The 24808-nt window shown below is 40.1% G+C and overlaps 1 protein-coding gene across 5 annotated transcripts in view; it reads right to left on the bottom strand.

The window, feature by feature from the left end:
• shld2 (shieldin complex subunit 2) overlaps positions 1-24808 on the bottom strand; it is an 87334-nt gene that overhangs the window by 21188 nt on the left and 41338 nt on the right. For all 5 annotated transcript variants that reach the window (XM_059640289.1, XM_048563483.2, XM_059640291.1 and 2 more), the window contains 5 exons: positions 17274-18874; positions 6330-6437; positions 3524-3718; positions 1840-1974; positions 317-523 (listed from right to left, as the gene is read on the bottom strand). In XM_059640289.1, coding sequence (XP_059496272.1) covers positions 317-523; positions 1840-1974; positions 3524-3718; positions 6330-6437; positions 17274-18816 — 2188 coding nt within the window. In that variant the 5' untranslated portion in view covers positions 18817-18874. The remainder of the gene's footprint in view (positions 1-316; positions 524-1839; positions 1975-3523; positions 3719-6329; positions 6438-17273; positions 18875-24808) is intronic.

Below are 24808 nucleotides of genomic sequence, written 5' to 3'. Positions count from 1 at the left end.
CTTTCTACAGTACAAGAGTGGTTTCATTCATTGTAAAATACTTTGGGACATTGTGACATTGTCAAAGATGGTACATAAATTCAAGATGCTTTTTGTCAGAACCCCAGGGTGAGGGTTGAGAATATTATTGATTTTCATGTTATGCGCCTACACACAAAAATGAGTTATGTTGGGCAAGGTGCCTGAAACAAGGTAGGGGAAAAATTGAAGTGATAATTGTCATTTAAAAAATGTTTAACCTCACTCTTAGCCAAAAGTTGTCATTCAGTGACCCTTGGTTACGATACTGTCGTACATTAAATGGCTACGTACGCACCTGAATACCTAGAGTGTAGCAGGGTGGAAAGGTCCATTACTTTAATAGATGCTGCCTCACTGGATTGGTATTTGTTCCTGAATTCAATGGCTCTTTCATCATCATCAAAAAGGCACTCACAGGATGACCAAGGTGTGGTGTGAAGTTCTAGGTCTCCAGTGATGGAATTTTGAAAGACAAGCAGATTTTGGAAGTCCCAAACATGACCTGAAACACCAAAGAATGCAAAGAATCAATACAATGGTAAATAGAAGCTAACACATTAACTGGATAGTGACAGTAGAAATGTAGCACTGTCTAACCAGAACTGGAAATCACAGGGACAATGTCCAGTCTGAGTGAACTGATCTGTGCCAGGGTTAGTTAGTGCAACTTATTGATTGGAAAATTCAGCCACGAATACTGGACTTGGTCAAATGCCAGTGGCTTGTGCAGTTACACTTTATGAAGACAAGGTTCAGCAAGTCTGTGTACTTGCAGCTTCAGAATTATTGGAAGAAAATTTGCAAGGAAAATAGGCTCTCTATGAATGATCTTTACACAGCAGCAATTTTTTACCCTGATTCAAGAAGGTCTATGACCTTCTTCTTACAGTGCAGGGTATTCTCCAGATGGCTGAGATTGCACTGACTTGTGTGGCAACGTAGGACCAGGTTGGCAAGGCCTGGCATCGTGGTCTTCTTTGGCAGTCCTGGAGGAAGAGGATGGCACTCCTTTGCACCATCCCGTGGAAAAGAACTATCAGTCACCTGTCCTGAAAGTTGGTCGAAACTTCCCCTTCTCTGCTTTGACATTTGCCATGGGAAAACATCACAAACTGTGCAGGGTAGTTTGGGTCTGTCAGTGCATGTTCGGGTGTACAAAAATCTTCTAAAGATGGTACTGGTACTGTCAACAGGAATGTCAGTCCATTCCAAAATGTATGGCCAGTGGCGAGTTCTTCCAGTTGTGGCAAGTGATAGAATCAGGCTAGCATTTAGTTGCTATTAGATTGGGCAGGTAGATAATGAAGTAGGTTTTGGACAATAGAGAGTTGTGAGAGCATGGAATGCGTTGCCAGCAGCAGTTGTGGAAGCAAGGTCATTGGGGTCATTTAAGAGACTGCTGGACATGCATATGGTCACAGAAATTTGAGGGTGCATACATGAGGATCAATGGTCGGCACAACATTGTGGGCTGAAGGGCCTGTTCTGTGCTGTACTGTTCTATGTTCTATCACTCCTTACCAAAACCGTCCTTCATTACGTGAAGTGCATTCACAGATCCATCCCTCACTACACCTGAGATGGCCTTAATGAACTTCCCCGTCACTCCAAACGCGCACGCTCCATTAATTTCCTTCTGTTACTCCTTAAACACAGTCTATCATTCTCCCTCAGTCACTCCTTACAGACACTTTCAATCATTTAACCTTGGTAATTTCTTGCACACACTATCTATCTAAATACTCCCTCAGTGATTCCATACGTGGTCCAACATTCTTCCTTTGTCACTCCCTAATTTAGATTCTGTGCTTTTCTTACCCAATTTCTTTTGAATCCGAGAGTGCCAGCCAATCTTACTTCCCCAAAGCGTCAAGGTGCTTGGGTGACCTTTGACTTGCTCCACACTCAGCACTATCTTCTGTTGTTTCTTTCCACGGTATGTGTAGGTGTTCTCTGCAGTGAGGTAATGATACATTATACAGTGCACCACACAGCTGCAGTAACACACAACTACTTCACTGAACAGAACCACCAAATAATGTAAGTGTTTGAAACTGTTTGTTAATGACCCATGTTCAGATATCAAATGATATTGGACAAACAGAAAATTTGTAGTTGAGTCACTGAGTAGCATTCAGAGATGGTAAATCTGGCTGATTCAGATTATTTGCATGTCCCTAATCTTTCCTGGCTCCTGTCCTCCATAAACTTTCCACACTCTGACGTTTTGTTCTTTTATGTAGGTTACACACTCTAGTAGGGAACCAAAACAGCAAGCCACTAGCAGCAATATGACAATGACCTGGTAGTCTGTTTGAAAGATCACAGAATGATGTTGATTTAAGAGTTAACTACAGAATCAGGGAATGGTCTCTTGTGCATCTCCTAATACAGGATCACAGAATGATGTTGATTTAAGAGTTAACTATAGAATCAGGGAATGGTCTCTTGTGCATCTCCTATTACCTTTGGCCACTCCATTAGAAGCCATGACTTCAGTTAGCTGGAATTTTCTTAAGTCTCAAGTTTTTCTTTAGGTCATTCCCTTAACATCTATCTTTTTGATCAAATGTCTTGCCACTTGTGCTAGTATTTCCTTAAATGTTGTATTTTTTCTGATAACACTCTTGCGCAGCTCCTCAGGAAAATAAACTAAGTAAAACAGCTATACGAATGCAAGTTGTTGTTCTTTATCAGTGTTCTATTCTCCAGCAGTGATGTTCTTCACCATGATAGCCATGATGTGGAACTGCTGGTGTTGGACTGGAGTGTGCACAAAAAGTCAGAAATCACATACCACTAGGTGACAGTCCAACAGGTTTATTTGAAAACACGAGCTTTCAAAGCCTCAGTCTTCAAAAAAAGCTTTTATTTTCTAATAAACCTGTTGGACTGTAACCTGGTGTCGTGTGATTTCTGACTTTGCCATGATAAGGGTTTTAAAAAAAACTTTTGCTCTGAATATCACATGGTAGCCAACCATTGATAGGGTAGGCATGTCATAAAACAACAGACCAATCACTTGTTAAGGAAATCAACAACAACAATATGAATTTATGTTATACCTTTTTAATGCAGCAAGATGTTCCAAATAACTTTCAGGAGTGAATGCTAAAAGAATCTTGACAGCAAGGCACATAAGGAGGTATTAGAATAGATTACCTGGACAGAGGTCTAATGTCTAAAATGTTTGACAAATCAGCAATGACTGTTTTCCAGTCTATGCTGAATTAGTTGCCTCTCAGATTAGAATTAGCTTCAGAAGGTTGAAATACCTGAATTTACACTGCTTAGTGCTGTTTGGAGAAGACAATGTATAATGATATCCACAGGTAAGCATCTTGCTAAACTCCCTAGTGCCCATGTATAAGTCTTAGTTGCTTTGAGTTAGGTTCTTGGGTAGGAGGCAGAAGTGTCTGTAGAATGTGGACCTCGTTCTCGATCAGGAGAGAAAGGAAGCTAACATCAGAAAAAGAAATGGGAAAAATCAGAGGGCACAGACCTGACATCACAGTGATGAGGACAACTTTGAGTCGTGCATGTACCACCATGCCTGGTTGCAGTTCACTAATGTTCACATATTGCATGGACCTGAGGCACTGATAGGTTGTGGGCTCCACAGTCAAAAGGTGGGAGTGCTGAGCTGAAATATATGCTACGAGCTCCTTCAATATCCCTGTGTTCACAGTTTGGGACCCTTTAGAGATAAAACATTAGGAAAAGTTAGCTTATACATAAATATCTAACACACAAAATTAACATGATAAAGCTTCACAATTAAACTGAAACCAATCTTGAACCACTAGTACTAGGATTAATTGGAAACAGTTAGATCATATTACAAGGATTAGGGGTCAAACTGACAGAACAGAGCTTCTGTTGAACATTACAACCCCGATTTTGCTAACAGTCATTGGGAGTTTGCAAACGACTTCTGGGTTGTGTAACTCAATCCAGTGTTTTTAATTTGGATGTCATCAGTCAACCAGTGCCTTCAAAAGCAATGTATGAGGATAACCTGAACAAATTTTAATTTGATTCAGAATCTCAATAAACAATTATAACTGTGCACCCGAATCATGATCATAATTTTAAGATTTCCTGAACCCTAATCTCGACAACCAGAAAGATGCTGAAAACCCACCTTCAATACCTAGACCCTAAATTCCTGTCTCAATATCCATGAGTGCTCTGAACCTCAGTGTTAACATCCAGACTGGTAATGGATCCCTGTCTCAAAACCCAGCTTTATCCTAAACCATACATTACACCCAACCTATACCCAGATGTGTTCTAAACGCCAATCTTGACACCCAGACTCTCCTTAATTTCCAATCTCAGCATCTGGTCTCATTCTAATCTCAGTCTCTACATTAGAACTCATCCTGGATCTTAACCTGACTAACAGCTTGTGCCACTCACCCTGAACTCTATCTGAATAACAATTACATTTATTGATCCTTAATTTTCACGTTCTTACCCTTGCCAAAATATTACCTGTAAAATGGATTAATCCACCAGGAATTCAACAGACTAAATCACAAATTATTGGATTGACATCAAGGTTATAGACAGGACTGTAAGGTTTCATTATCAGTATTCGATAGCATTACAGAAATAGAAACGGGGTAGATCATAAGTCTCTCTAGCTTGCTCCACCATTCAGTATGATAACAGTTGATCTTCGGACTTCACCTCCACTGTCCCATCTGCTCCTTAAAATCCTTGATTTCTTGTGAGACAGAAATGCAGCCTTAAATGATGGAGTTTTTATCGTATTAGCCTGAGTCACACAAACAATGGCACTGACTTTGGGAAGCTTCACCCAGCTTGGTGCAATTACCCTTTCTATTAGGCTGTATTTGCTGCCACTGCAACTGCAGGGAGCACAGACAACACCCACGCAGCCACAATGAATATGATGTAACTGTCAGCAATGCCATAGCAAGGTGTCTGCATCAAAAAATAGGAATATTAAATCAGTGTTCTTTTCAAATATTTCAAAATAATTCAAATCCGGGATTGCAGGTTGCTTACTGCTCCATTTGTAACACATGATGCTCATGTTCCCAATCCTCGATTAGTATTGTCTTGCAGTTCAGTCTTAAGCAATGAGAGAGTTAGGTGGTTTTGACACTCAGTGAGGGTTAGAAGTGAGTCAACCAGGGATTTAGCATGTGAGGTGGCCGAGGGGTACTGAATAGGAATTTGAGACATCAAGGGAAATGGTGAGTGGGAGAATGAAGCTGAGTGGAGGAGTCAAATAGAATGGGGAGGAGAGGAGGGAGCTCAGGATGCTGAGTGAAACTGAAGAGCGGAGGAGTTAATGGGTGAGCAGGGAGCTGATGAATCTGAGTGAAGGAGAGTGGAAGGGTGAATAGGTGAGCAGGGAGCTGAGGATGCTGAGCAAAACCAGACAATGAAGAAGTGAACAGGCGAGCGGGCAGCTGAGGGTGCTGAGTGAAACCGAAGAGGGAGAAGTGAATGGGCGAGCAGGGAGCTGAGCATGCTGAATGAAATTGGAAAGCAGAGGAGTGATTGGGCGAGCAGGGAGCTGAGGATGCTAAGTGAAGGAGAGTGGAGGAGTTAATGGATGAGCAGAGAGATGAGGATGCTGGGTGAAGGAGAGTTGCGGAGTGAATGGGTGAGCAGGGAGCTGAGGATGTTGAAAGGAGAGCGGAGGAGTGAATGGGTGAGCAGGGAACTGAGGATGTTGAGTGAAGGAGAGCACAGGAGTGAACAGGCAAACAGGGAGCTGAGGCAGCTGAGTGAAGGAGAATGGTAGAGAGAAAGGGTGAGCAGGGAGCCGAGGATGTTGAGTGAAACTGGAGAGCAGAGAAATGAATGGGTGCGCTGAGGATGCTGAGTGAAGGAGAGTGGAGGAGTAAGTGGGAGCTGAGAATGCTGAGTGAAGGAGAGTGGAGGAGTAAATGGGTGAGTAGGGAACTGAGGAACTGAGTGAAGTGGCAGAATGGGCACTGAGCAGAACTTCAAATGCAATGAGAATGGCAACGTTTCCTTGGTTGTCAGTGGTACCATGCATCCACATATTAGATGGAGTTGGAGCTGGCTTCCAGTTCCAGCTCAATATCAGTGATGGTGACAGTGCTAGCATCTTCCAGCAGTGTGGGGGCAGCAGATACTCTAGGTTCAGATGGTGCTTATAAATCATTCAAGCTTTTCTATCTCAGTATCGGGCTCTCTGGCAAAAATACTCCAGTGTTTGGTCAAATGCTGTGCAATATGCTGCATTTGACAGCCCCAAAGTACAAATATGCCTGTTTTCTCACTACTAACACATCACCTACATTGAGCAATTTGAATCTGTAAGCAAGGTCCCAGCTTGATCATTTTGCTCCTTGGGGTAGACTGCAACAATTCTTCTCCCTGCCATTGGTTGCAATGTACAACGACATCTGAAAGAGCAAAAACATAAATGAATCCCCAATCAAAACAAAGGAACCTTGATAACAGTGTGGAGCTGGGGGAACACAGCAGGAGGAGGAGCAGGAAAGTTGACGTTTCAGGTTTCAGAAATTTCTGAAGAAGAGTCCCAACCTGAAACATCAACCTTCCTGCTTCTCTGACGCTGCCTGGCCTGCTGTGTTTCTTCAGCTTCACACTGTGTTATCTCTGACTCCAGCATCTTCAGTTCTGACTATCTCCAAAGGAATCTTGATTCCACCTTACTTTCCAGATTATTCAAGGGATTGGTTTTTGTTTATCAGCACATAAAAACTTAATATGTTAATGGTCTAATAGATGCCTACGGTGAAGATGAGGTGCTGTTCTACTTTTTTTAAAATTCGTGGATATGCAGCCAACTAAAAGAAATCACTGGGTAGCAGCAGAGTTGAGATGATTTTGCTGGTATGCTTTTATATTAATGAGCTTGTACTGCATGTTTGCTCACAGCTTTAGTACAATGTATTGGACTACAGCACTGTTTGGTTATTTACCTTAACTTCTTCTTCCATCATATATTGTTTTGTAACAATTGAAGAAAAGTTGTACCGGGCTTGAAACCGCAACGCTGTTTTACTCCACAGATATTGCCAGACCTGCTGAGTTCTTCAGCATTCTCTGTTTGTTTCAGATTTCCAGCATCTATAGTATTTTATATATATTGTTCTGCATCTTGAGTAATAAATTAGAAATCATGAAACGTATTCTTTAAACATTCAAGGAAATTTGTGTAAATTAATACTTTCAGAAGAAGAGGTGGTTTAGGAAAGAAAATTCATATTCTAAGCTATAACATAAACTATCTTCATTTCACAACCTAGCCTAGCAGGTAACGTTTTGGCCTCAAATGAAAATGTTTAGTTTTTGCCCCATTCCAAAGACTTGAGCATACAATTTAAGTTTGCACTCCAAACAGTCTTGAGCTGTGCTATTCTTGGTGTACATGTGGAACTGTGCTGTTTAAAAAAGTTAAATTCTCAAAAAGTTTTGTTTTGTGCAACAGGAAGTTGTGACAGTTGCTAATTGAGAATTACTTGATTACTAATTTATTGAACACAATTTAAAATCATATAAACACAATAAACTCAAGAGTAAACTTTAGCTGTCCTCAGCAGCCATTGGAGCAAGAGAAACTACAAACTGGCACTGATCTGAAAGCATAATGAACATGGTCAAGGTTCTGTACTCTTCTGAGTTGAAGCTCATATAGAACTTCAAACTCTGAGAACATAAGAACATGAGAACTAGGAGCAGGAGTGGGCCATCAGGCCCCTCGAGCCTGCCCCGCCATTTAATAAGATTGTGGCTGATCTTTTTGAGATTCAGCTCCACTTACCCGCCCACTCACCATAACCCTGAATTCATTTACTGTTCGAAAATTTATCCAGCCTTGCCTTAAAAACATTCAGCAAGGTAGCTTCAACTGCTTCACTGGGCAGGGAATTCCACAGATTCGCAACCCCTTGGATGAAGAAGTTCCTCCTGACCTCAGTCCTACATCTACTTCCCTTTATTTTGAGGCAGTGCCCTCTAGTCCTAGTTTCACCTGCTAGCGGAAACAACCTCCCTGCCTCCACCTTATCTATTCCCTTCGTAATCTTCTATGTTTCTATAAGATCTCCCCTCATTCTTCTGAATTCCAATGAGTATAATGCCAGTCTACTCGGTCTCTCCTCATAATCCAACCCTCTCAACTGTGGAATCAACCGAGTGAATCTCCTCTGCACCCCCTCCAGTGCTAGTATATCTCTTCTTAAGTAAGAAGACCAAAACTGCACACAGTACTCCAGGTGTGGCCTCACCAGGACTCTATATAGCTGCAGCATAGTGTCCCTGTTTTTAAATTCCACCCCTCTAGCAATGGCAAACAAAATTCCATTTGCCTTTTTAATCACCTCCTGCACATGCAATCTACTTTTAGTGATTCATGCAAAAGGACACCCAAGTCCCTCTGCACAGCAGTGTGCTGGAATTTTTTACCATTTGAAACATAGTCCATTTTCCTGTTATTCCTACCAAAACGGATGACCTCACACTTATCAAAATTGTACTACATCTGCCAGGCCTTTTCCCACTCACTTAGACTATATCTAACCCTCTGCAGACTTTCAGTGTCTTCTGCACACTTTGCTCTACCATTCACCTTCGTGTCATCAGCAAATTTTGATACACCACACTTTGTTCCCAACTCCAAATCATCTATGTAAAAGTTCAGTCAAGAAAAGCCCACTTAGCCAAACCTAATAATGTTCCGAATTTAAAATTCTCATCCATGTTTCAAAATGCATATACAGCCTTCCACTTCCCCGTTTCAGTAGCTTCCTCCAGTGCTACTATCCTCTGAAGTCTCTGCATTCCTTCAATCTGGGCATCTTATGTACCCCCATTTTCTTTTACCCTTGTACGCAGCTGTTTAGGCCTAAACTCCAGAGTGGTATAAAATGATTATTTTTAAACAGTGATCTCACCAGCTCCTGCTTGTGTCAATTAAACTCTGCCTGATATATAATGGAGTTCCATATTACATTGAAATAAGAGCTGGAAGTTTTAATAATATTGTCATACACTCTAGTTAGATTTGTTATGCCTTTGTTGAAAACAGTGTTCGTACTACCACTAATCATGTACAAAACATTGATCTGGTCTTTGTTGGAATTTAATTGAGACCTGAACCGGTACAGTATTTGCTAAACTGTTGGTGCCAGGTTATCCAACACACAGTCTGGTCTGGGCTACTGAAGTATTGTTATGGGTCTAGTCAAGACAAGGCTTTGTCCCTGATTGGTGGATTTGCTTTGTGGGCAATGGGAGTCAAAATATTTATTTTTCTTTCTTGCTGTTTTTGGCATTGTATAGGGTGCTCTCTTGTGCAGTTATTTCTATCTGGAAGGATTTCTGATCTACAGCAACTTATTATGCACTGTTCAGATTTATTTGCTTGTTGCTCGCCATATTCCTTACTTTGGACTTTCTCTTGCTGTACTTAATCTTTCCTTCTCTGTAGTTTGGAACCTAAGTGGGCCTTGACGTCTGTCACCACTGCTTTCTTGCACCACTGAATTTCTCTCTGGCGTTTCGCCCATTTTAGGGTTTGGATAACTGGGCTGGCCTCAACCTTCACCCATTGCATTGTGGTGTCTCTACACTTCACTTCAGGCACTCCTTTTTGCTTGCCTCTCATACTATAGGTCTTGTCACTGTCTTCATAGTAAAAAGAGTTATACACTGACAATAAACACAACATGTACAAGGGATAAAAGACAAGTCAGCTTTTGAAACCTTGCAGATAAAGGTTACATTTGTATATGATCTGACATTGCTATGATACACTATTCTGAGAGTGAAAGTTTAATTAACTTTTCTGAAGAAGGATCACTGGACCTGAAATGCTGACTCTGCTTTTTCTCAACATGTGGAGTTAGACTGTTAAGTTTTTCCCAGCAATTTCTGTTTTTTGTTTCTAATTAACCCCTTACTCTGCAAATAACCATGTAAAATCCTGCACAATCAAGTGACTAAAAACATAATCTTTAAGGCTGCAATTGAGGAGAATAACATGGTTAACCTGAAATTAAATAAAGAAGTGATTGATACGCTTTCCAATTTCCAGTACAGTTGATTCTTGATCATCGATACAACACAAACCACCTCTGATGGCTGAAAGCAAGGGTTGAAACTTACGGACTTTCAAATTAGGAGTTATAAGACCTTTGTGTCTCATGTGCCTCCACTTTTCCACCTACATGTGCAGCACTGTCTTTGTTAGCGAAGTCAGATGGAAAATAAAGATTTTATACCTCTCCTTTTTGATCCCCAATTGGTCCCATATTCCTTTGACTACTGTTCACATAGCAATATGTTGATATGAAATATGAAAAATATAGAAATCTTTTGGTTTCTCTTTTATGTTAGCTGCTCACCTATTTTCATACTTTGACTTTGTCCCAACTACCCCCTTTTTTAAGACCACTTCTTATTCAGCTTGGTTCTCTACTGTATTAAGAGTATTACAATTGCCATAAGCCTCTTTGTCCTGTCTCAATTTAACCTCTAATCCTTTAGTCATCCAGGGAATATTTGGATGTCCTTCTTTTCCACAGATGGGAAAGCCTCTATTCAGTAATTTAAACATCTCTATGAAGGCCAACATTTTTCAATTATTGGTTTGCCCACAAATTTTCATTAATCTATCTGGATTTTAAAAAATGACCCCTTTCTATTTCTCTACTTGATCATGTGCTTTTCTCCATAGCTATATTCTAAACTTGGTGATATCACAGTCATTTTGTGATATTTGTGTTGAATACTGATTTCAGCTGAATCCATAGGCAGTAAATTAGTTATCTGGTGTTTGGTGCCAAAACGATTTGGGAAACCAGGTGACGAAAAAACTAACATCCAGGTTTATATCCTTACCTCCTAGCTCAGAGGAAAGTAAACAGGTTGGGGAAACAGAACCAAAATTAGGAAACTACTTAAAATATTTAAGTCAGGATTTATCATAAGAAAATGGTGTTAAATCAGAAAAATAATAAACAAAGATTTGTCTTTTTGCACAATCTGCCTTTAAATCTTCTGACTTTCCAGCTTAATTTTTTTTGTTGAAGAAAAGAACTGCAGACAAATCTTCCTTTCTAGGTCAAAAACAAAACAGATTAATATTAAAAAAATCAGGTTTAATCAGCAAACTATATTTGGAGAACAAAACAAACATCTCAACTGCCCTTACAATGGGTTGCTGCGTGCCATGAGCTGCACCCTCAACACTTCTCCAGTGCTGTTTCATTAATCCACCTGTGTGGTACAGGTTAAGTGAAAGTGTGCTTGGCATAGATGGTGTACGTCAGTGTAGCGAGAAAAACAAAACGGTCCTTGTATAAAGCAAATGCATGTGACACATCAGTATATGGATGTCGGTTGGCTCATGTTAATGAGGTTCAGTTACAGGGTAGTTAAAGGGCTGAACCATGAAATCTCGAAATCCATTCACTTTGCAGTAAGGAGAGACATCTAATTGTGCTTGCATTAGAGCTGCCAAGAGAATTCTTTCCTTGTTATCATATGCAAGATATTGTTAATAGTTCTTTAGCTATTCTTCTAGAGAGCAACTCTGTGCTATTGGAGTCTGTCACAGGCATCTTCTTCTGGATCTTTAAGCATATAAAAGGGAAAAAAGTAGCTGAAGTGAATGTTGTTCCCTTGGAGGATGAGACTGGGAAGTTAATAGTGGGGAAGACAGATATGGCAGAGAAACTAAACCAGTGCACTGCCTCAACTTTTTAGTCAAGCTATGGCTGTTATAGAAAACAAAGATATTATAATATTCATCATCACATAGGGAAAAAGTACTGAGCCAACTGTTGGGACTGAAGGCAGACAAGTCCCCAGGGCCTGATGGCCTATATCCTGGTTTTTAACCTGGTAGCAGGGATAGTGGATACATTGGTTATAAAATCCAAAATTCCCCAGATGTTGGAAAGGTTCTAGTGGATTGGAAAATTGCTAAAATAATGCGCTTATTCAAAAAGGGAAGGAGGCAGCCAGTAGGAAGCTACAAACTAGTTAATTTAACATTTGTCATTAGGAAATGGTTAGAACTCATTATGAAGAAAGTAATAACAGAACATCTGAAAAGTCAAAACATAATCTGTCAGAGTCAGTATGGTTTTATGAACAGTAAACTATATTCGATTAATCAACTAAAGTTCTTCAAAGATGTAACAAGCAAAGTTGATAATGGGGATCTTGTAGATGCAGGATATCTATACTTCTGGAAACATTTGCTAAGGTGGTGCACAAAAGATTAACACACAAGGTAGCCTCACATAGGATTGGGGTAATTTATTTGCTTGTATAGAGGATTAGCTAACCAACATAAAGCAAAGAGTAGGATAAATGGGGCTTTTTCTGGTTGGCAAGGTATAACTAGAGGAGTGCCAAGGATTTGGTCCTTGGGTCCCAACAATTTAGAATCTATATTAAAGATTTGGATCCAGGAATAGGGTAATATAGCCACATTTACTGATGACAACAAAATAGGTGAGAAAGTAAGTAGTAATGAAGAAATAAAAATATTACAAGTGGATATGGATAGATTAGGTGAATAGCCCAGATTTTGGCATATGAAATTTAACATTGATAAGTGTGAGGTAATCCCTTTTGATCAAAATAGAAAAGCAACAAACAGGTTATCCAAATAGAGAGAGACTTCAGAGTGCTTTGATTCAGAGGAATCTGAGTGTCCTCTGCAAGAATCACAGATATGGAAGCCAAATAGAATTTTGCCAGTTTTTGCTAGAGTATATAAGTAGAGAAGTGTTGCTGCAACTGTATAAGGTTTTAATTAGACCACAACTGCAGTATTAAGTACAGTTTTTTTTAAACTTAATGGAGGGATGTAGTTGCATTGCAGGCAGTTCAGAGGAGGTTCACTACATTAACTCCAGAGATAAGAATTTTGTGTTATGAACAGAGACTGAGCAGTTTAGGTCTATTCTCTTGAGAGTTTAGAAGAATGAGACAAGATTTAATTGAGGCATATATGATATTAAAAGGGATTGACAAAGATGATATGGAGAGGATGTTTTGCCTTGTTGGGCAATCAGGAATAAGAGGACACAATTTTAGGATAAGGAGTAGCAGATTTAAAACAGAGATGTGGAAGAGTTACCTCTCTCAAAAGGCTGTCAATCTGCGATGGATATTGGGGCAACAAGTCAATTTGAGGAGATAGACAGATTTTTAATTAGCAGTAGGTTGAAGGGTTGTGGAGACAGAACGGAAAGTAGAATTGGGACCAAGATGATTATAAAAGCACCAGGAGGGAACTGGAGAAATTAGATTTGGGGTGGCTGTTTGAGAGTAAATCCACATCTGTTATGTGGGAATCTTTTAAAGGTCAGCTGATCAGAGTTCAGAATCAGTATGTTCCCATAAGGATGAAAGATAAAGAATGGCAAGATTTGGAAACCCTGGATGAGAAGAGATATTGAAAGTGTTGTCAAAAAAAGAAAGGAAGCATGTGTAAGGTTTATGAAACTGAAATGAATCCCTTTAGGAATGTAAGGAAAGCAGAAAAGAACCTAAACAAGGAATCAGGAAGGCTAAAAAGTGCCGTGAAATGTCATTGGCAAGTAGGATTAAAGAGAATCCTAAGGTATTTAATACATTCAGTAGGAGTAAGAGGGTAGTTAGGGAAAGGGTAGGTCCACTCAAGCACAAAGGAAGGAATTTTGCATGAAGCCAGAGAGTAGTGATCAGAACCATGGCCAGGTGGGCCTCACTGATTATGAGACCCTTCATTGGGGTTAACCTGGGCCAATCAGGGAGCCCTGGCTGACAGATATAAACATGAGATACTGAAGGTCTCCTCAGTCTCGGGACTAGCTTTGAGTTGGCTGGTCAGAGCCCATGTAAATGTAAATAAAACGTGCACATATAAATAAAGGATGACTTGATGACCGGATACCAGCATCAGTGCCCTTTTCTTTGCAGAGGAAATGTACTGTGGTCCTTAATGAGTACTTTGCATTGGTTCGCACCAACAGAAGAATATGGATGATGGTAAGATTACAGATATGTTGACATTCTAGGGTATGTCAATATTAAAAAGGAGGTGGTGTTGGGTATCTTGAGAAATATTGAGGTAGGTCCCTCGGGCCTGATGGGATCTAACCCAGGATACTGAGGGAGGCGAGAGGAGTTCGCTGAGTCTTGACAGAGATCTTTTTGTATCCTCTCTAGTGTAGGAGGGGTCCCAGAAGATTGGAAAATCGCCAATGTTGTTAACAAGGTGTAGATCTGGATGAACACAGCAGGCCAAGCAGCATCAGAGGAGCAGGAAGGCTGACGTTTCAGGCCTAGACCCCTCCTTTGTTTAAGAAGGACAATAGGGATAATCCAGGAAATTACAAACCAGTTGGCCTTACATCAGTGGTCGGGAAATTACAGGAGTATTTTCTTAGCCGCAGACATTTATAAAAGAATAGACTTATTATGGATAGTCACAGCATGGTTTTGAGTGGATGAGATCTTGTCTCACAAGTTTGAGTTTTTTGAGGAAGTGACAAAGATGATTGATGAGGTTAGGGCAATGTAAATTGTCTAAACGGATTTTGCTAAAGCATTTGACAAGGTCCGTCATGGTAGGCAAGTCCAGGAGGTTATGTCACATGAGATTCACAGCGGGTTACTAAGTTGGATGCAAAATTGGCTTGATTATAGAAGGTAGTGGGTAGTTGCGGAGCAGTGTTGCTGCCAATCCCGTCATGGTGGTGGGCATTTTGCGCCACTGCCACCCTCAGTGCTTCCTCCAAGTGTTGTTCAACATGGAGGAGTACTGATTCCTCAGCAGAGGGAGGGTGGTACATGATAACCAGCAGTCAGTGTTGAGGATTCTGATGGCAACTCACTCCTGGCGTATACCACTGTGCTGCCACTTCTACTTGGGACACAGCGTATCCAGGGATGGGGATGATAGTGTCTGGAACATTGTCTGTGAGGTATGATTCTGTGAGTATGTCTATGACATGGCATTGATGACTAGTCTGTGAGACAGCTCTCCCAAATTTGGAACTAATCCCAGATGTTAGTCAGGGACTTTATGACATTGACTGGGCTGTTTCTGCCATTGTCTTTTCAGTTGCTTAGGTCGATGCTAGGTGGTTAATCTGGTTTCATTTCTTTGTTGAGATTTCACTGCAATTGATGCAACTGAGTGGATTACTAGAGTTGAGAGTCAACCACATTGTCAGATGTCGGCCAGACCAGGTGAGGATGGCAGATTTCCTTCTCTGAAGGACATTTATGAAGAAGACGGGATTTTCCAGTGGCGGGATACATGGATAGATTAATATTTTATTGGAAAGATGACATCTATAATTGTGTAGCATGCCCTGATTACCTGTATCATCGATAGTGACAGGTGCGGTGCTGGAAGACTGAAGGTTGGCTAACGTAGTGCCATTATTTAAGGAAGGTCATAAGGAAAGGCCAGGGAACTACAGACCAGTGAGGCTGACATCAGTGGTGGCTAAGTTGTTGGACAGGATTCTGAGGGGCAAGATTTACATGCATTTGAAAAAGCAATGACTGATTAAGGATAATGAACATAGCTTGGTGAATGGGAAATCGTATCTCACTAATTTGACTGAGATTTTTCAGGAAGTGACAAAGTGGATTGGTGAAAGCACAGCGGTGAGCTTCAGTAAGGCGTTTGGCAAGGGTCTGCACAGTAGACTGGTTAACAAGGTTATTTCACATGGAATACAGGTAGAAGAAGCCATTTGGATATAAAATTAGCTCACAGATTAGAGACAGAGGGTGGTAGTAGAGGGGGTTAAAATTGTATCAGAGATAATCGGAACTGCAGATGTTGGAGAATCCGAGATAACAAAGTATGGAGCTGGATGAACACAGCAGGCCAAGCAGCATCTTAGGAGCACAAAAGATGATGTTTCGGGCCTAGGCCCTTCATCAGAAAAGGTGATGAAGGGTCTCCGCCTGAAACATCAGCTTTTGTGCTCCTAAGATGCTGCTGGGCCTGCTGTGTTCATCCAGCTCTACTCTTTGTTATCTGTGGTAGTAGAGGGTTGCTTTTCAGACTGGAGGCCTTTGACCAGTGGTGTGCCACAAGGATCAGTGCTAGGTCCACAGCTTTTCATTTATATTAACGATGTGGATGTGAATATCAGAGGTATGGTTAGTACGATTGCAGATGACACCAAAATTGGTGGTGCAGTGGACAGCCAAGAAGGTTATGTCAGAGTACAATGGGACCTTGATCGGATGGGCTGATTGGCTAACGAGTGGCAGATAGATAAATGTGGGATGCTGCATTTTGGAAAGGATTACAGAGATATAATTATGTAGCTCTGGAGCAAGTGGGAATTGAACCCAGGCTTCCTGGTCCAGGGGTTGGGACACTACCGCTGTGCCACATGGGGACCCCTCTGCCAAATTTAACAATACTAAGTATGTGAGGCTTCAACATTGGTTCCTGTAGCACCTTATTGGTTGATTTACCAACAGGAAAACAATTCATTTATCCTGTGTTCTGTCAATTTGACAATTCTATCCATGCTTGTATATTATCTTGAGAAGGAGCGAGGCTCCAAAAGCTTGTGTTTTCAAGTAAATCTGTTGGATTATAACCTGGTGTCATGTGATTCCTGATATTTAAAACCAGCAGTTCCTATCTAATACAATGTTGCATCTCATCGAATGCCTTTAGGAACTGTAAATATATCAGCTGCCCTGCTCATTATATCCTTAAATGACTTGAATAAATTTGCCAATCTTAATTTTGATTCAAGATCAATTCAAGGGGGTTCCCCACTTGCCTTTGATTCTGTCTCATAGAAGCCCAGCAGAGGACAGAATGATAAAATAAAAAGCTGAAACAACTGCACCTGCTGCAAATCTGAAACAAAGACAGAAATTGCTGGAAAATCTTAGCAATCTGGCAGTATCTGTGGAGAGAAATCAGAACTGAAGAACTGTTCTGAAGAAGGGTCACTGGACCCGAAATGTTAACTCTGATTTCTCCCCACAGATGCTGCCAGCCCTGCTGAGATTTTTCAGCCACTTCTGTTTTTGTTCGAGGACAGAATGAATCTGTAATTCTAAATTAGTATCAATTTCTGGTTTTGTAACTTCCCTCACATTAAGAAATTGCAACTCCTTTGCGGGAAAGACTTACCACCACCACCCGCCTCTTCCCCCCACTCGCACCCCCGACTAAATTTCTAAAAGAATCAACAAATATTAAGAAATAGAAGTTCTCTTACCTGTTACTAGTAAGACATCCCCAGGGAAGACACTGAGTGCCCAGAAAGCAGCAGCCCGCCACAGTGCAATTTTCATGATGATTCCTGATTGGTCTGTAACCAAAATAGTTGCTATGGGGACTCTGCAGCCAGCGAATGTTCCTGATTTGATCTGTATTTCCTTAAGGAGACAGCGGAACAGTACAGTGACCAAAACATGGTACTTCCTATTCCGGTCAGTGCAGTTCTTAAGCCGTTGTGTTTCAATTAATCCAATATTAGGTGTTAGCCACTGATCCCTCCATGCCTTCAAATAGTGCCCAAGGTCGGATATTTTTTCAGAATTCATTGTTTTTATTTTCTTACATGATGGTGGATCGCCATTTAAACAAACTGGAGATCTTGGCGTTTGTATCACCAGCTCTACCTTCTCAGGTTCCTTAGCAACCTCCACTGATCTTTTTAAAGACCACTCAGCATTGTCTGAAACCTGAGAGTACAGGATCCCACCATTATATGGTTCAATATTAATCTCAACATCATTTGACCATTTAGTGGAGGGACAGAAAGACTGTTCAGAACATTCTGAAGTCTTTCCATTTATAGCCTCAGCAGTGGACAGTTGCTGGTCACTGAATAAGCTGAAAAGTTCTGGGGTATTTTCAGAACTGTTATCTTGCCTATACATTGTCTCACTGGCACTTTGTCCAAAATGTCTAATAAAATTATGAGTAGATGTAAGCGACTGATAGGACTTTTCATTGACATGTACGTTTTCTTTCAGTTTAACTTTTACATTTTCATTCAAATTCTGTGTGTTAAACTGATTCTCTGAACGCCCCCATGAAAAAAGAGCAGCTTGACTGGCAGTTAACACACTGAGGAAGTCGGCATCAGATGGTAAATCTTCTTTTACTGATGTGCATCTGAAGCAAGACTCCTGCTCTTCAGCTGGAAAGATATTCTGCAAGTATTCCATAGAAGAGTGACAGAGAAACTTTGGACAATCTTCTTTCAAAGGTGCATTCTGCTCTGTCATTCTGCAATGAAGGTCCCGACTCTCAAGACCATTTTTCTCACTTTGTCTGCTCTCATTGTCAGATTTCAAAGATGTCCTGACATTTTCTCCTGAGCATTTAGGACTGATGAAAGCACAATCATGTTCTTCAGTTATTGTCAGACCCTCTTCTGAATTCAACAATTTTTTATTGCTCAATTTTTCCCTGCACTGTTTCCCTACTTTTCTGGCATTGAGGTCTTTATAACATGGAATATCATGTTTGCTGGAGTCCACTATAATTCCTTCTTCACTTTTTGAAGTAGACGTCCATCCATATTGATTTTCCAGCTGCAATGTTGCTTTTTGCCAATCAAAATGTTTCTGAGACTCCTTGCTGCTGCACATTCTAGGAATAGCATTGAGAGATTTGTTATCATACAAGAACTGGCACTGAAGCCACTTCTTGCAGCTGCCATCAGCTACTGCTACCTTTGCTGATGTTCTCCGCTGTGTCAAATCGGCTGGTGCTCCAAGGAAAATGTGAACTTTCTTTTCATTGTTCATGTTAGAATAATAGATGGTGTCTTCACATGCTGAATCTCATTGCTTTCACCTGTTTAGCCTAACATGGAAACAACAAGTCATTGAAAGAACAGTCACACAGCTAAAAATTATATATGTTTAAGCATCTTGGCCTGATGCTTCCAACTGTGTCCAGAAGGCAGCTCTTTCAGGTTGGCTATTTGGACAGGCTTAGTGACACCGTGTTTAGTCTCAGACTGTCATTATCTATCTCACAGGGAGGTGGGGAGGACTTAACATTAGTACTCCTAAGCATGTAGATAAGCAAAGATACTGGTAACTCACAGCTCTCCTTAAATATCACACAGATCATACAGATCAAAGACTTTGAACAGATTCACAATTTACTTTTTCCTGGCTGAAATAATCTATTTTAGCATGTTTTGGACAGTGAAGCTGGTCTATGTAACTGAGTATCAGAATAAATGCATAATGGCACTAAAACATCAGGCAAGCACAATGCAGATATGCTTCTATAGGTTACCAGCGCAGCAAACACAACACACTTGTATTCAAATTTAATAGATTCTGAAACAAGAAGGGAAATAGGGCTAAATGGATGGCTTCTTCAGAAAACTAGTGTATGTGCATTGAGTGAATGTGTTATAAAATTATAGAAGGGTGACTGTGCAGGAGACCATTCAGTCCATCATGATGGCACTGGTTCTCTGAATGCACAGTTTACTTACCACCATTCTCCCACCTTCTCATCAAAGCCTTGCATATTCTTGCTTTTCAGAAGGCAATAGATGCTTTGATTGAACTTGCCTCCGCCATACTCCCAGTCACCTCATACCACACCCCAAAAAACTGTTCTACAGACTTCTCTTTTGCTTCTCTTGCTTGTGTCCCCTCATCTGCAATGTTCTCACAATTGGGGTAGTTTCTTCCTATTCACTCCATCCAGAAACGTTACAATTTCAAAGGCCTTCATCAAGTTTCAACTCAATTTCTTTCCTACAAGAAAAACAGTCCTAGACCCCAACCATCTCTGTACCGTCTCCCAATGCTCCCATGTTCCTTCCATCCATTAGTGAAAAATCCTAAGATGGAATAGTGAATCAATATCAACAGACTATTACAAAAACAGAAGTTGCTGGATTCACAGAGTTAATGTTTCGGATCACTGGACCCGAAATGTTAACTCTGATTTTTTTCTTCACAGATGCTGCCAGACCTGCTGAACTTTTCTAGCAACTTCTGTTTTTTGTTCCTGATTTACAGCTTCTGCAGTTCTTTTGATTTCATCAGACTGCTATTCCACCAGAGGGCACCAGGTTCCGACGGAGCACACAGAAAAACAGTTCACAACAAACCTTTCATAACTGCTCTTGTTTATGATAACCCTGTTTACATCAGTATACACAAAACCTCCTATTTCGTTTACCTTGTAATTCCCAAGATAAGACTCCAGGTTTACCTACGTGCTGTAGAATAACCTTGTTTAGGAACTATGGCGATAACACTGATAGTGCTTTTATATCTATGAGGTTTTCAGACAAGAGGCATCAAACTGATACGTCCAGTTCTCCTGCCTTTAAATTATCGTGCTGGTCTGTCCTCCTGTATGCCTATTGCCAGTTTTTTTTTGAAAGCCAAGATTGGAAGAAAGCTAGTCTTCAGCTCAATCTGCCTTCCCCAACATGCCTACATCAACTCAAGAATAATCAAATAATTTGATTCCTTTACATTAATGAAAATAAGAAGCTTTTCATGGAACAGGCTATTGTATTGTGCTTATGGGGTAATGCACATTGCATTGCCCATTTTATTGGCTGTAGTGTGATGCAACAATTGCAGCAGCATATTGAGACACAGTAGTTGATGAACAAAGATGACTAACTATACTTGGGCTGCCAACCTTGCAAACTCCTTCAGGAATCAATTTCATTGCAGTAAGTTAAAGATGACTTCAGTTGTCACTTACCGGCACTAGGAATGCTTCCTGCATCCTTGATTTAAACTAAAACCATTACAGGCAAGAGGGGCTGGCTTGCATCAGATTAGAGGATCTTTGTGATGTCCGGTTATGAACCTTTGTCACTCATGAATTAAATAATATTTTTACAAAGGAAATAATTATTCAGCCAAAACATGTGAATAATTAAATCATTTTAAGGACTATTCTTAGAAGTTAAATTGATAAGTAATTGTTAAAGCCAGCCTATGACTAAAAGGACAGTCTATTTTGTGTTAATGATTCCCTTTGTTCTTACACTTAATTAATTTTCTTTGCAATTCTCGTTCCTATATTTCCAGGTGTATAAATTCTTGTTGGAGCAGGGTCCCTTTGGCTTTTTGATGCCTTAGGAGGGAGTGAGAATTAAGTTCCTCCAACATTCCAACTGCACCAGCTCCAGCAGGGATTACTGAATTATGATCAGAAATGGGAACTCTGGCACAGAGTGCTGAGTATGACTGCAGTCCAAGAGTGATAATACGAAGTGCACACAAGAAATTGATTACTTCAGTACTGAGAAAGACTGCACTTGAGACTTCCCCAAAAAAATGAACCTGCTTTGAATCTATAGCAAAATTCATGTGTAAGATTTCATTTAAGTAGATATCTATCATCAGCTTCTCACAGACAAAGTAAGGCTGTCCAAAGAGTAGTTATGTCCAGGGTCTGCGGAAATGTTTGTGTTTGTGGGCATGATGTGAGAATAATAATACTACGATAATCCTTGGTAGAACAGCCACATGAACAGTAGCTGCTTGGTTTATAGTGAAGGCCAACTGCCAAGTGAGAAGTCAATGTCCTTAGCATGGCATGGGAAGAAGAAAAAAATTGGCATGGGTAAATGATAAGTAGTTTCAAAACATTTCAATTATTAAAAATACATGGTATCAAAAGTATATTCAATGTAAAATGAAACAAACTCAAGACTATAACTGGTTCTGTGATCTAGAGAACAGGAGCAGACCTTGGCCTAGTGTTGTTGCTGTATTGGCAGCTCCTTCTTTGTCTATTGTACTTATACAATGCAGCGTGGCTATCCCCAGAGGCTAGCTCAGCTTTCATCAATTCACTTTAACTTTCCTTTCTGCTGATTCATGCCTGTTGAAAATCTGCAGCATATGGTCAGCGCCCAATACTTGTACGTGAATGCAATTACTACTGTCTGAAGGAATGGATTTGATTTTATTAGTTGAAAATACAGGCACAAAGTAAGGAACAAAACACATTTAATTGCAGTGGCTTTTGTGATGAGACGTTTGCAGGAGCACACATACCAAAAATATTCAACCTAGGAACATTAGGAAGTCATGTCGTTCTTCCAGCTTTCTTTGCCATTCAATTCAATGTTCAGCTCTATTTACCTGCCTTTCCTCCATTTCCCTTGATAGCACTTACTGCGTAATAAAAATCTGTCAATTTTATTCTTGAAAATTCTAACTGCACCCTGATCCACAGTCTTTTTGTGAAGTTAGTTCCATTCCATTATCCTTTCTGTGAACAAATGATTCCTGATTTCACTCCCAAACAACGTATAGTAATCTGTTTAATTGAAGTGCAATCACATACAAATTTCTGTTCAAGTCTAGGAAGAAATATTTGGAAAAATTAACATAGAGAGAGAAGGTGCTAGCAGGTACAGCAGTCTTAAAAGTGGATAAATCCACAAGCCCACATGAAATGCATCTCAAGCAGTTAAGAGAGGCAAGGTATCTCCTGTTAATGGAGCACTCATCAGGTCCCTAGCAGTGATTTTCAAATCCTTTCTTGCCACGAGTGACATTCCAGAGGACTGTTAATGTCGTCCCATTATTGAATAAAAGGGAGGAAGGAATAGGCCAGGAAATGTAAGGCTAGTCAACTTAACCCCAGCTGTGGGGGAGTTTAGAGAAAGAACCTGTGGGTCAGAATGTATCTGTACTTAGAGAAGGTTATAGAGCTACACACCAAACATAGCCTTCAGTCCAACTTGTCGAGGCATGGATTAATCAGGGATAGTCAACATGGATTTGTGAGGGAAGGTCATATTTGACAAATTTGATTGTTTTTTGAAGAGGTAACCGGAAATGTTGATACCTATGAATTAGCAAAGGTGTAATAGGTCAGTACTACATTCATATAAATTTACCTGCAGCTAAACTTCTGGAGCTTAACCATGGCTGAAGGTGGCAACAACCTTTCAATGGGCATCTAGATCATTTCCAGATCATTATCAGAGATGACCTCACTCACATCAGCCCTTCTGGTATGTGTAGATGTGTAAAACAAGTGATTCATTAATTACTTCCTTGCAAAATCTCCACCCCATGGACCAATGGGCAGCATCTCGAGAAGGATGTGCCATTTCATCAATTAATAATTACCTGAAAGTTTAGGCAATTATATCTCGCACCCTTCAGCTTTTCTCTGTTGATTGCATAACCTACTACTTAATCAGGCTGAAAATGTTTTGATTTCATGGCCATTCAATATATTAGCAATATTCAGTCTGAATGGTACAAGTGAATGATTCGTTCCCAGATGTGGACCATGTTTGATCTTCATGACTACATAACCAATTTTTATCTCTTTTCTGCCTTATGGCTATTTGAAGGATGTTGGGTGGGTTGGAGAGAGTAATTTTGGTCTCCGAGAAGCAATAATTGCTGTTGCCCTTCTTCAAACAATCCTACATTAAAAGTTAATACATGATGATTAGTGCTTGCAAATTTGGCATTCAACAACAATTTATACAGCATTCTTAATGTAGTAAGATATCCTAAATACTTTACAGGAGCATTACCAAACAAAATTTGACATTGGGCCAAACAAAAGATATTTGGTAAGGGATTGAAAGCTTGGTCTAAAAGGTTGATTTTAAGTAGCATCTTAAGTAGGCACAAAGTCATAAAGGCATGATCTTGTTTCAATGGAATGTAATTTTTTGTTATTTTGGTCAGACATTTGTTACGATCTGCCATAAAATATGGGAGCAGAAATAGGTTATTCAGCCCATCATGTCTGTGCCGCCATTCAATGAGATCATGGCTGATCTAATAATCCTCAACTCTCCTGCTTTTCAATATAGCCCTTGATTAAAAATATACCAATCTCAGCCTTAAAATATTCTTAATGATTTAGTCTCCACAGTTTCCTTTGGTAATGAATTCCACAAATTTGCTACCCTTTGAGAGAAGGAATTTCTTTGCATCTGTCTTAAATTGGCAACTCTGAGATTATGGTCTCTGGTCTTAGACTCTCTCACAAGGGGAAACAAACTCTCTGCATTTACCCTCATGAGCACCTAAGAATCTTATATGGTTTGCTTTCATTTTTATAACATCTAATGAATATAGAACCAAGCCAATCAACATCTCCTTGTAACAAAATCCCTTCATATGCACTACTGACACAGTGAACTTTCTTTGGCCTACCTCCATTACCACTAGGTATGGTTTGACTATTGCCTTGTATAGCTTTAGCAAGTCTTTCTTATTTTTATACTGCTTTCCCTTTGAAATAAAAGGTAAACATTCAATGTGACTTCTCTATTATGTGGTGAAGTTGATGCTAGTTTTATATGATTCATGCGTAAGGACCCCAAACTGTTGTGTATTACAGCTTTTGCAGTCTTTCTCCATTTAAATAATATGCAGCTTCTTTTCATGCCAAAGTGTATAGTCTCATATTTTCCCTCATTCCATTTCATGAGCCAAGTCTTTTCCCATTCACTGAATCTTTCTAAACCCCTCAGAAGACTTTTTGTGTTAGCCTTACCACCAAATTTGCCACCTATTGTTGTGTCATTCACAAACGTGATAACAGTACAATTACTTTCCTCAACCAAGTCATAAATATAAATTGTAAGTAACTGTGACCCTAACAATAATCCCTATGGCACTCCCTAGTTACAGGTTGCCTTCCTCTTTATCCTAATTTTCTGACTTTTATTAAATTAGCCAATTTTCAATCCATGCTAATATATGACTTTCATGGGGTTTTATCTTATTAAGTATCCTTATATAAGGTACCTTATCA

Source organism: Stegostoma tigrinum, chromosome 37, assembly GCF_030684315.1.
Source record: "Stegostoma tigrinum isolate sSteTig4 chromosome 37, sSteTig4.hap1, whole genome shotgun sequence".
Taxonomy (NCBI): Eukaryota; Metazoa; Chordata; class Chondrichthyes; order Orectolobiformes; family Stegostomatidae; genus Stegostoma; species Stegostoma tigrinum.
The sequence above is the reverse complement of the archived record's forward strand: the minus strand, read 5'-3'. Positions and strand labels throughout refer to the sequence as shown.